The sequence below is a fragment of the Lissotriton vulgaris genome, chromosome 7, assembly GCF_964263255.1.
Source record: "Lissotriton vulgaris chromosome 7, aLisVul1.2, whole genome shotgun sequence".
NCBI classification, from domain to species: Eukaryota; Metazoa; Chordata; class Amphibia; order Caudata; family Salamandridae; genus Lissotriton; species Lissotriton vulgaris.
Window position 1 is genome coordinate 186,034,777 of NC_141695.1, and position 12,772 is coordinate 186,047,548.

General features: G+C 40.3%; 1 protein-coding gene across 1 annotated transcript in view; it reads right to left on the reverse strand.

Moving 5' to 3' along the window:
* Positions 1 to 8,461: 8,461 nt before the first annotated feature.
* LOC147701153 (sialic acid-binding Ig-like lectin 14) overlaps positions 8,462 to 12,772 on the reverse strand; it is a 297,336-nt gene continuing 293,025 nt past the window's right edge. Inside the window, exon 9 of the mRNA XM_086929914.1 lies at positions 8,462 to 11,579. Within this exon, the coding sequence (XP_086786040.1) occupies positions 11,481 to 11,579 (99 nt within the window). The 3' untranslated portion in view covers positions 8,462 to 11,480. The remainder of the gene's footprint in view (positions 11,580 to 12,772) is intronic.

The window sequence follows — 12,772 nt, forward strand, 5'->3', positions numbered from 1 at the left end:
TCGTTCTATTGAAAAACGTTGAGCCACTGGATCAATGGGAGGCAGAGTGGATTCAGAAACTCTTGTTATGAAGAATTTCATAACAGGCTCTCACTTGCTCTTTTTAATATTCAGTAAATATAATTGTCATTAGAGCATTAATGAAACTAATGAAAAAAATTCACTTCATAAGGAAAAATGTGTGCCCACAGCTTATCGACTGCCTAGGGAAACAATAAACAAGCTAACTGAAAAGTGCATGATTAAATATCAGATCATTTTGCTTAGTACAGAGGATTCTGCACTGCACACAGGCAAACAAAATTGAGTGCCAGGGGATGTGTCAGGAGGAAGTTTGCACCAGCCAATTTTTCCTTTTAGTGCCAGCTAAAACGGAACCAACTACTAATCATGAAAGTGGGGAGAGGATGTAGGGTAGTGGCCATAGCAGCTGACTTCAAAGCTAGAGAACCAGATTCGAGTCGCGGGCTGGCTCAACATCTTGAGATTCTGGGCAAATTACTAAATCTCCCCATAAATGAATGTGTCATAAACTTGTGCTCCTGAAAAGAGCCAGTGTTGATGATTGAGTGCCGGTGCCCAGCACCAGAAATCACAGGCTCAAATTAGGCACTGCAGGCAGGACTGGATAAAAGGTGCCCAGAGAGCACAATAAGCTGTGCACATGTCAAGTGTACCTGGAAAAAAGTCAAATGAGCAAACAAGCCAAAAGATTAAAGGAAGGTATAGGTCCCATTATAGTTTTGTTCTATCAATAAAATACAACTATACTATAATTTTCTGTTCTGTGTAATAATTCATAATTTACGTACTTTTTCCACCAGAAGTAGAACAACAACTTTAAAATATATTAAATTCATGCATTTCATTTCACATCATTCTTCCTGTATGTATCGTGCTGGAAAAAAGCTTCACGTCAACGGACAATAAAAACAACTACTTTAGCTAAAGCAGGCTGCAGACTTTGTCCTTAAAATGTCACATTTGTTAGCTAAATAAAGATGCAACATCCTAACAGGCATGGCTGAGGAAAACGAATTCACAACATTTTCCTATTTTATAGAGAAGAAACAAGTGTACATTGATTTGGTGTGCACATTTTAGTAGCAATAGTCAAAGAAAACTTGAGCTGCAGTCATTTCTAGCAGCAAGGGTGCATGCTCCTTAGTTTTCTGATACAAAGGAAATGAGCTTATATTACACACTAATCACTAAATACTATGCATTAATTACAAACATATACAATCAGGTAGATGGAAGTACCTTTGCCGACACCCTCATGACACCTTATGGACACCTAGTGGACTGTGAATCCTATACCCAAAATACCACCACTTATACAAGATGCAGTATCACAATAATAAAGGGGTGTCATTAGCAAAAAGGCCGACCTACTAGATTTCTCGGGCCACCACAATTTTATAAGCAGAAAACATGTTATAACCCCCCACTGAAACACTACTTAAATCAGTGGGGGTAGTACCAATATACAGAACATGTTATAAACCATCAACTGAGATAGAGCCAATATCCAATGACATCCTTTATAGTGTCAAACATAGCATTGTTAACCATCAACGTTGTGAATAAAGCATTAAACTGAATACAATGTATCCCAGTGTGGTATTTCTACTTTTACTGTGCAGATTTAGAACAAACCAATAGGGGTCCCCGGATCCCAGGTAAAAAACACAAGCTTCAGGAGGCTTTAATAACATAGGGCCATATTATCAAGAAAGGGCGATACATTATCTCCGCTTTTATCGGCAGGAAACTGCAGCTAAAGCGGCGATAACGGACTTGATAATACGCCCTTGTGAATTCCCATAGAAGCCCAGTTTCTGGTGTTAACCTGGGCTTCTATGGGAATTCACAAGGGCATATAATCATACCCATTATCGCCGCTTTAGCGGCAGTTTCCTGCTGATAAAAGCGGCAATAATGTTTCGCCCTTTCTTGATGATATGGCCCATAGAAACAAGTTTTGGGTGGGAGGGCATCATAGTAGCACCAAGGGAGAATCAGGGCAACTTTTGGGGAGCATTTATGCGGACTTCATGGCCTCTAAAGGGGACTTTAGTTAGGGGTTTGATCTTCGTTGCCACCTTTACCAGACCTGCTCTCTGTCTGGGGTCTTGATGTTCTTTCCTGCTTTGGAGGCATCTCCCATAGCCTCCAACACAGGTGAGCTGAACACCTTCCATACTGCACTTCCCTGTTCATGGCTGGTTGTAGGATTTCTCTCTGTCAGTGGATTCAAGAGTAAGACCCTACAGGTTCCCTCAGTAGGTTCATTCTGCTAATATTTCGATCAGGAATCATATGGAGACAGTGCCAATGGCCTTGGAAAAAAACATCCATGTCCTGAGGGCCAGCTAGAGTTAGAGTATTTCAGCCCATCCTTGCAGTTGCATTAGATGTCTTTTCCTATTAAATGCGGACTCTTTCGCTGTTGTCACTTCCAGGTCCAGTCTCTTGTCAAAAGACACTCAATTGTGCCGGGATTTTTGAGTGGAGTTGAAAAATCCTAATGCACAGTCATCCCCTGCCAATCCTAGCATGGCACATCATCACTCCATCCATGCTCAGTCCTCCTGAAGTCCATTCTAGGACATCTGTCAAACGACCTTCCATAGGAGCCTCAGCTCTATTCCCATCTGACACAACTGCCCAATCCCTCCCAACCAAAACATCAAATATGAGCCTCTCCTGTGTTTTGCCTCCACTGGTCTGGCCTTCCTCTTTTTTTCTGTGGGTTTATGCTTGACCAGCGCAAGTGAAGCGTAAGGGGCAAATTTTGAGATGCAAATCTCTTTCCCACCCTTTCCATACCAGGAGTTGAGTCAAACACTGGTAATGCTATCTTGTGTGGGGAAGCCTTTGATCCTCCTGCTAGCTAGCGAACTAATTTACTTGGCCCAGTATGATACATTCACTATCACCCAGGAGGTGCTCTGTATTATTTGGTGATAGCATCTCAAAATTGATGAATAGGGGGCTTGAAGTATGAATCTGAACAACCTGTTTGGCACTAAGTATAGTTTTTCTGAAAAGGTGTTGGTATGAAGAACAAAAACAAGCTCAGAACCATTTACTTAAAAATGTGAAAACATATTGACTATTGAAAGGGGATGGTGTCCTCCTAAACACTGATCATGTCCATAATGCTGCTGGAACCCCATTAGTAGATATTAATTGAAAACAGCCAAATAAATTCTGTCAATTGTTGACGTGTAATTCCAATGTCATCTCAATTCAATTCTTCCTTTGTCAGTTTTTGATCAGTAATTTAATTAATGTTCAAATATCAGCACATATTTAATCTTCAAGTGTGGCACTTCTTTAAGGCTTAAAAAAAACAAAATTTAAACAAAGAATAACATATAGTAAGTCTTTCAAATGACATTGTAAATCTTAAAAAAATAGAGATGGAAGTGCCATACACTGAATACATCAATGGCCTTTTGCTGTTTCTATGTATGCTGCACAATGCAGTACACAATTAAATATTTCTCCTCGTTGCACCTGTTTAAGACCAGGTTTTCCTTGGTCTTAATTTTGGCGCTGCTGCATATTTACGCTTCCCTTGTAAATATGGGACAGCATCAAAATGAATGGGTGTTGCGGTGAGACGCCCACCATAACACCAATTGCCCGCCACTTTCACGCTAAGTATAGCTTGAAAAGGGGCCTTAGTGAAAAGGCAGCGTTGGCTTCGTCCTGCCTTGTAAATAAGGCAAAGCCCATAACGTCACAGGCACGTCACTAAAAATGACTTTCGTGTGGCGATAGGGGCTTGTAAAAATGCCCCTAAATATGCTCAACAGACTGGGTTGAGCACATCCGTGAATAGTATTCTGTAGGCACGTCAAAACAAACTGAGGGGGAGTCTTTTTAAATTGAATCTCAGGGGGCCCTCAACTCATTCAGGCATATTACTATCTCTCTGGATGCTATTACCAGGGATAGAGCCACAGGACCTGATGGCATCCCAGCAGATGTATTCAACCATGATAAGTGCAATTGAACCAAGTATATAAGTACTTTAGCAAATTCCATTACGACCAAAGCTCTCATCTTGGAATTCATGGAAGGGACAGAAGTTATACCCATTTAAAAAAAGAAGACAGAGGAGCATCAGCAAATTATCAACCAATCAGTTTGATTGATTGTGTTCAAACAACTTTTAGCCACCTGTTGCTAAACAAATTTCAAGATTGGATTACTGATAATAACATACTGTCACCATTTCAGGCTGATTTTGGTATGAAAACCAGCATGAATGATCAGGTTTTGCGATTTTTTCTAGTTTTTTGTAGGACGGTAGTTATCAGCAGGGAGAGCTTATACGTTGCCTTTTTTCGATCTCAAATCAGCGTTTGAGCTAATCCAAAGCTGTGGCAGGCAGGATCTCTGTGCCCTAGTTGTTGCTTTTCATGAGTGCAATTAGGCAAGATTTTGATGGGGGAACCAGGGCAAGCTTACTGATAAGATTCCTATAAACAAAATGGTCCTGTATAGTTGTGTCATGGCTCCCATGTTGTTTTCTTTATATATCTTTGTATATATATTCAGAAATAGGAAAAAAAATCAACATACATTAAATCTTTGTCATTCCCCATCTTTTTCACAAGTTTTCCGCCACCCCCCACCCTTCCCTCCCCCCCCCCCCCCCGGGCTGCAGGAGTGTCGCAGAACAGATTACATAAAATAGACAAAAAAACACTTTGCGGAACCAGCCAACTATACATATCAGGCTTGTAAGGTAGAGGAACTAAAAAGCCATAAAGAAAACAGGAGAACCAGTACAAGAAAGATAACCCTAGACCCATTGGGTCTCGAAAGTTGACATTCTACCCCCATCCTTAACTCCTAGAGTTCAACCAGTTTGAGAGGGGCTCCCAGATCCGTTCCCCCTCCCTCCGAGCCCTCGGGCCTCTCCTTCTAAAGACCAAAAATTCCCACTTCCCGATGTTTATAAATTTACTAAACCATTCGTGAAATCTCGGGGGGGGGGGGGCAGTATCCAACCAAACCGTTGCAATGCTCAATCTCAGTGTGGCCATCGCAATAAATAATAACTTTCTTTCTGATACATTCATATCCATATCCGCTATTCCTAACATTACCAGGAGTGGTGAAAGTTTGACCAAGTAACCAAACATCGGTTCCAGCCGTTGCTCGACCGCAACCAGCAATGAGGTCAGACTGGAGCATGAGGCGAACATGTGAACACTACCAACAGCAAATTCCCCACATCTAGGGCAATTAACTCCATCCACCCCACCCCATTGATGAGTACGATGTAGAGAAACATACAGGTTTAACCAGGTCTTGAAACATTGAACCTGGAGGTTTGCAGATATGGTTACTGTTTGACTGAAGCCTAATGACTCTTCGCATATTTCTTGTCCTGCCTGTACGACATTCAGCCAACGACTAAAGTGTTTATCCAGATCGTCACATCTGGTTTCATTTACCATTTTATACAGCGTGGAGATAGTTGATTGACCACCCTGGATCGCTTCAACCAGCGGAATATGGACCCAGCTAACCCTTTTACGACTCAAAAAATCATGTATCTGCAAAAATTTAAAGAAATACCGGTTGTTTATACCGAATTTCTGTCTAATACATTCAAAAGACATAACCCCTGTTTCCAAAGCAATGTCCCCTATTTCCAAAGCGTATTCCATTCTCTAAAATAACCATCCTTGAAAATTTCTGGCAAAAGAGTATTGCCAGTGACAGGAGTATATATATGTAATCTTCCGATTTTAAATAATTTTCTTACGGGTGTCCACACCTTAAAGGCTGCCAGCAAGGTATTAAACCTTACCCGTTTAAAATAAGCAAAATCAATATGTCTGAAAAGCAGTCCCTTAGCTTCTTCCCCGTAAATCAAACGATAATTAGAGATGTCAGCACCGATTGGTTCCTCGCCATCTGATAATAAACCTATATGCTGCAACGTAATTGCCCAGTAATAGCATTGAAAATTCGGTAGCGCCCAGCCTCCCCTTTCCCTAGGTAGCGTCATATATTTCATAGCCCGTCTGGGTCTTTTTCCGGCCCATACAAACCAAGAAATAATTCGCTCAATTTTCTTAAACCATATCAAATCAACTAGCAAAGGAATAGCTCTGAAAAAATACAAAATCTTTGGTAAAAAAATCATTTTAACCACATTGCATCTCCCCATCAGAGTTAAAGGCAAATTATTAATCCTACGCGCCTCAGAGTCAATTTTACTTAATAAAGTAACAAGATTGATCTCTACGATCTCCTCAGGGATGGCACTTAGCTCGATCCCCAAGTATTTTGCCTTGCCAACCACACGTGAGTCTATCAAGCTGATTTTCTCGTTACAAATGATTTGTGTTTTGGAGTCATTAAGATGGTATCGTGAAATCTTACCAAACTTTGTTGTCAAACTCTGGATTTCTACCAAAGCAATCTGTGGGGAATCAGTCAATATGGCAAGGTCATCCGCGTACCCAAGGATTTTAGTATCTCCTCCTTTGGCTCTAACCGGTTGTATCAAAATATTAGAAAGGATTTTGTTTTATTAAAGGATCAATATAAATGGCAAATAATATGGGGGAACATGGGCAACCCTGGCGAGTGTCTCTTAGAATGGTGATTATACCTGTCTGTCTTCCCATGACAGAAATTTGAGCCGTGGGCTGTTGGTACATGCTCCGAATAGCGCAGATAAACCCATCACCTAGACCATAATGCTGTAAAACGGCCCATAAAAAAGGCCAGGAGACCCTGTCAGAAGCTTTCTCTGCATCCAGCAGAATTAAAGCCATAGGGTCTCCTGAAACCTTGGTGAAATCAAAAAGGGCAATAGTGCGGCGTATATGGTCTATCATTTCTCTTCCGGGGACGAACCCGTGTTGTTGTGAGGATACTAGCTTCTGGATCATCCCGGAGAGCCGATTAGCGATTGGTTCAATGTTTGGCATAAATTTTGACATCACTATTTATGAGCATGATGGGCCGATAAGATCCTGTCTCAATTGGATTCTTGCCTTTCTTTAAAAAGGCAACAATTCTGGCTGTTTTCTTTATATATCAATGATATTGTCCACACCTCCCTCCATTATTCTACTGACTACCCCACATTGGCTAAAACAAAAATAAAAACATACTGCTGTCTGCGGATGACACCTTATTAAATTCCAAAACCCCTAGCAGATGTAAGCATCTGCTACACTCCTTTGAGGAGTTTTGATCTGCTCGAGGACTGGAAATTAATGTGGGAAAGTCCAATGTTATGCCATTCAATAGGCAAAAATCTTATAAAGGGAATTTAGCTTTAAGGGGCAGAACATTAGAGAGGGTGGATTGTTTCAACTACTTGGGAATTAATGAATTTGCAACTATGTAAGTATATCCTGAAAAAACATGTGGACAACAGGATCCTAAAACATAAGCAGATCACTGGCGTAATTTCCAAACAGCATTGGGTGTCTTTCAATGAACTGATAGCCCCAGATCCTAAGATATATGAAGCGAAAGCTGTTGCATCTGCCCTTTATGGCTCAGAACTTTGGGGGTTTACTTACTGCTCTGGGCTAACACTCCCAGTAAAAAAGCTCATGAGAAATCTGGCCCACATTCTGCCCAGTACTCCTTCATATCCTTTGCTGCTTGACATGGGGAGGAGGGCTATTGTTGAAAAGGCAAGACTGCATCCTCTATTATTCTGGAGGAGAATATGGTCCACTCCTGAACTTAGGCACTATGGCATTGCCCTACATTTGCTGGGTTTGAGGGAATTCTGGGTGACTGCATCTTGTCATACAATGCCATCAAAACAGCAGCAGAAAAAGCAATACTGGGCTATGGTGTCGCAGATCAAAGCCTACACGGCTGCTGTGAGCTAGGTTTCACAGGGCAGTTGCTTGAATTCAAATGCACTGGTGTAGGTGAATCCCATTGGGATATTATATCTGTCCTAATAAACAGGAAACTGTATTTCCACTTTATAGTGGGTACGCTCCCCTTGAGATCCTTTACCTGCCAATGGGCACCTAATGAGTCTACTCTGTGCCCAGCCTGTAACAATGCTGATCAAACAACTGGACATGTCCTTTGGGTTGCCTATTATATGCAGAACTTCACCAGGATTGGATCAAGTCACTATGTAAACAAATGGGCACACATACCATGTTGCTTTTATATTTTTAAGATCTGATGCTCGCCCATTTTATGCATGTACTGTCGCCAAATTTCTCGGGTAAAATTTGGAATATCAGAAGAAAAGCTATATGAAGCCAGGGTCAATTATTGAATGTTTCATGTGTATGTGACAAATCATAATTGAGCTTTTTGAATCGATTTTCATTTTATTCTAATGATGGTCAAGAATGGAGTGCAGTATTACATTGTAATGTCTTAATGATTTTAATGGTTTTCTCTCAAATTTCAATGTATAATTTTAATATATATACTCTTATAAATGATTGTATACTTTTGTGGCAGTGTTACCGAAATAAAGTTATTATAACAAGAAGTCAGGTTTTACAAAATATCAGTGTGGTATGTAATCGATAAACAAACATGATTGACAATGCCTCATAATTCGTTTTAGAAAAAGACTGCACTTCATCTAACACAATGAGCGCGATACATTTTTGATCTCTGAGTTATGCTTCTAGAGGTAAAGGCCAAAGAGGAGTTGAGTAACTGTGCAGGATATGGTGTTGGGGAAAAATATGCTGCTTGTTTGATAGAAGGCGTGGCTGACAACAAATCCAAGAAAAAATCAAGCCACTCAACTTAACATCTTGACCGCGGTGCAAATTCCGCCGCGGTGCTGGGGAAGTAGAGAGTAGAGAGTGAGCGGGGTTTGGACGGCCGGGGGCCGTCCTCCGCACACGCCCATTGTGACACGTAATAGTTCTCGGCCGTCACGCACACGCAAGGGGTTAAAATGGAAATGGGCTATTTTCCCTAAAGTTAAATGTGTGGGAGACCATTTCTTTAGGAAGAAGCTAATTGAGCAAATGATTGAATATGGAAAGATGCACAACAGTGATGTTGAACAATAAGAAGAAACTGAAGTAGAAAACAGTGTACAATAAGAAGTATGTAAGGAGACAAGCGAAAAGAGACAGTAATTAATATGAGCTGGTGCTTTCCGGTGCTCAGTACCTGCACCTAATCCTCGGCACCGGTGCTTATAGCACTAGTTAAGGACACACTTATTTAAAAGGCACATAATTTTTCTCAGTCTCACCGGATGTTGAGCCACGCCGAGACTCGAACCGGGTACTCCAGCTACAAAATCGGCAGCTCCACCCATTTGGCCAAGTCCTCTCCAGGTTAATAAGTGCCAGGGCTCTAGTCAGGAGGCCGTTTGCACCAGCACATTTCTCCTGTTGGAGCTTTCTTCTGTAGAGAGCCCCGGTACTTTTTATTTTACAAATTAACCATTGAACAGAGATTGGGTGGAGCCATGTAAAAATAACACAAAAAAAGTGAAATTTACATTGTGTGTAAAAAGGTAACCAACTAAGTTGAGCATAAGGAGAAGATATGTGAGTTTCTGGGAAGAGAAAAGAGAAGATGGATAGAGGTGTTTTGAATATCCTGAAGTAGGTTAATTTAATATCTTTTTTAAGTCCAACATGATGTGATCGATAATAATGATAGCGTGATGCATCTAGGTTTTGTTAGAGAAGCAAGAGAAAGCCATTAAGATTTAATTTTAAGAATAGTATAGAGCTAAACTTAACAAGCGAAACCCAGATTAATAATGTGAGGAGTAAATTCTATTGATAAGTCAAATAAAAAAGGCAAGATCATCAGTAGAAAAAAAGGGAGTCAAGTTTAAGGACAAAGGATTAAGGAGAATACAAGCATCGAAGAATTGATAGGAAAGAAAGGAATCTCTGCTTGTTTAAGCAAGTCATCCTCAATTTAATTGCAGAAAGACAGGCAGACAGAGGCAGATGTAGAGAAGTAGAGTAAGAAGAGAAGGCATAAAAGATTTCAGATTCAAAATCACATAAATGAGAATTAAAACCAAATGATAAGATATGAAGAGAGGAATGTATATGAAGAAAACACTTAGGGATACAGAAACGAGTCTTGAGGAAACCCACACTGCACAAGCAAAAATGCAGAGAGTATGCCTTTGCTAAGAAGTAGATACAAAGCAAACAGAAAAATACACAGAGAACCAAGGGGTTTATTTACAAGCCCCTTTCGCCGCCGGTACGTCAATTTTAGTCAGAATAAATGTAATGCACTTGTGGCACAAGGTGTCTGTTATTAACCCCCCAAGGGTGCCGTAGTTACCCAGGTAGAAATAGAAGAAATATAATTAGACTAATCCAGAGTGTCAAGCACAGAAAAAAGATCTAAGAAAATTAAAACAGAAGTTCAGATTATGATGACAGGCACAGAGAAGAGAATTAGAGACATGAAGTACATAGGTTTCTGTGGAGAAACAACCAAAGCCAGATTTAACTAAAGAAAACAAATATTAAGATTAAGAAACAGAGAGGCTTAATTGAAGACAACCTGTTCATGGATTTTAGAAACATATTAAATTAGGTTATTGGCTAAGGGGGGCTTTAAGCCTCACTCAAGCAGCAACCACAATCCTGGTCAGGGTGTACAACAAAAGTCACATAATTAACCTGCTGCATACATTTGTAAAACATTGCCTCTAAGTTTAGACTGACGGCTTTCATGTCAAGTGGTCAGAGAATTTAGCACAGGTTAATTTAATGGCTTTCGTGGTTCACCTGACAAGGGTTGTGGTTGTTCTTTGAGTAGGGTTCCACCCCCAACCAATAATCCAATTTCTGACTATATATGGATATATTCAGCAGCAAGAAGGGGTAAATTGCTTTCCATGATAGTGTCAAGGGCAAAATATTTCCCCTGTAGAGATAATAAAAATCTAAGACAAAAATGTTGTTTTGAACATTTGTCATATACTGCAGAAGAGTCCACATAAATGACTTGGAATTCTCCTGTATATCTATTCTATTCAGACTTATGAGCATAGTCCAATATGGTTTCCTGAATTACCCAAAATTCTTAAATCGATGCAAAGTGTAGGTTCAAGACTATATTGCATAGATTGTTGATTTTTTTTTTAATAGCCCTAGGTTCTTAATTCAACTGTGGCCCTTCCTTAATTTTGACAGTGGCATGTCTGTCTAATGGACACTAGATACCCTAGACCTCCTTCTTTGCATTGACAAATATACAAAACACAATCGAAAACTAGGACATGCCAGCTAACATGGAACTGTGGAGCAATTTACCTATAGACCATAAGATAAACTCTCTAGTACCTTACCCCAAGGTTGTTTCACTAGAATGCCTAGAAGTAAAAGTGCCTTGGACATCTGTGGCAAAGGCCCAAGCAACTAAGGGATATCTCCTCAGCCCTTGTGCTCCCTCATCCCACCACTTTGTTTTTCAGCAGAAAAATGCAATTTTCCAGGAATTTAGCAATTCTGGTAGATGCTTTCATCACAATTCTGAGAGTCAATCTCGTACAGTCCTTCTGGATGCTTTACTTCTTGAATCATAGAGCTTATCGTCAACTAAATAAAAATAGACAGAAGAGAAATCAACAAACATGCACTGTCAGCAAAGACACCTTATAGGTTTAACATTCATGAGAATAGATGATCATATTAGGCAGAAGGACAATAATATGACAAGCCAAACAGACCAAAAAATCCATTTAACTTGCATGTGACACATATTGATTTATAATATCACTGGGGTAGGCGTTTATGGAGTGTTCAAACAGGATGCGCTGTATAGCTTTCATAAACATAGTACAGTTACTTTCCAGCATTGAACTACACAGTTGTGCAAATTCGCAAATTTATGATACAACAATTTATTATCCTAGTGCATGTAAAAATATTTTTGATCAGGGTAACATTTTTTTACAATTTTTTATATATACAACTGCATTTGGCGTAGCAGCATAATCATGTGCAAACATACATTTGAGTAAAAGCAACTTTAGCTTAGAGCAGCACCACCTCTTCTATAGCGTGCAAATTTGCAAATACCATCCACGTGGCTATATGATAGCATAATCCTTACCAAATGTGCAAAATATTCTTAATGAGTATCAGCATCATATTTAATAGCAGCAAAATTGATCACTTAGGGCCCGATGTAGGTGGCAAATTCCGGTCGGAAACGGCCGAAATCGGCCGTTTCCGACCGGTATTTGGCACTTTGAGATGTAGGGGGCCAGTATTTACCTATTCGGTATATTTACCGAATCGGTAAATTTACAGAATCTGTAAAATACCGAATCGGTATTTTTACCGATTCGGTATCTTCCAGATGTAGGTGGGACTCTTCTGAGTCCCACAGGCCTTTCAGATTCGGTATTTTAACACCCAATCTAATTGGGTGTTAAAATACCGGATCCAGGTGTGCATGCACATGTGTGCATGCACACCTATGCCATGTGACAGACAGACATGCCCTTAGGGCATGTCTGTGTGCCACATGGCACACAAGCCAGTATTGGGGGTGCTAGAGGGTGTCAAAGCGACACCCCCTGCACCCTTGCTGGAATCGGTATTTACCGATTCGGTAAATACCGAATCGGTAATGCCCATTGATTCCTATGGGCTTCAAGGCCCATAGGAATCAATGGGGGATACCGATTCGGTATTTACAGAATCGGTAAATACCGAATCTTACAGATTCGGTATTTACCGAATCTGAAATACCTACATCTCCCCCCCTCTAATTTACCACTTCA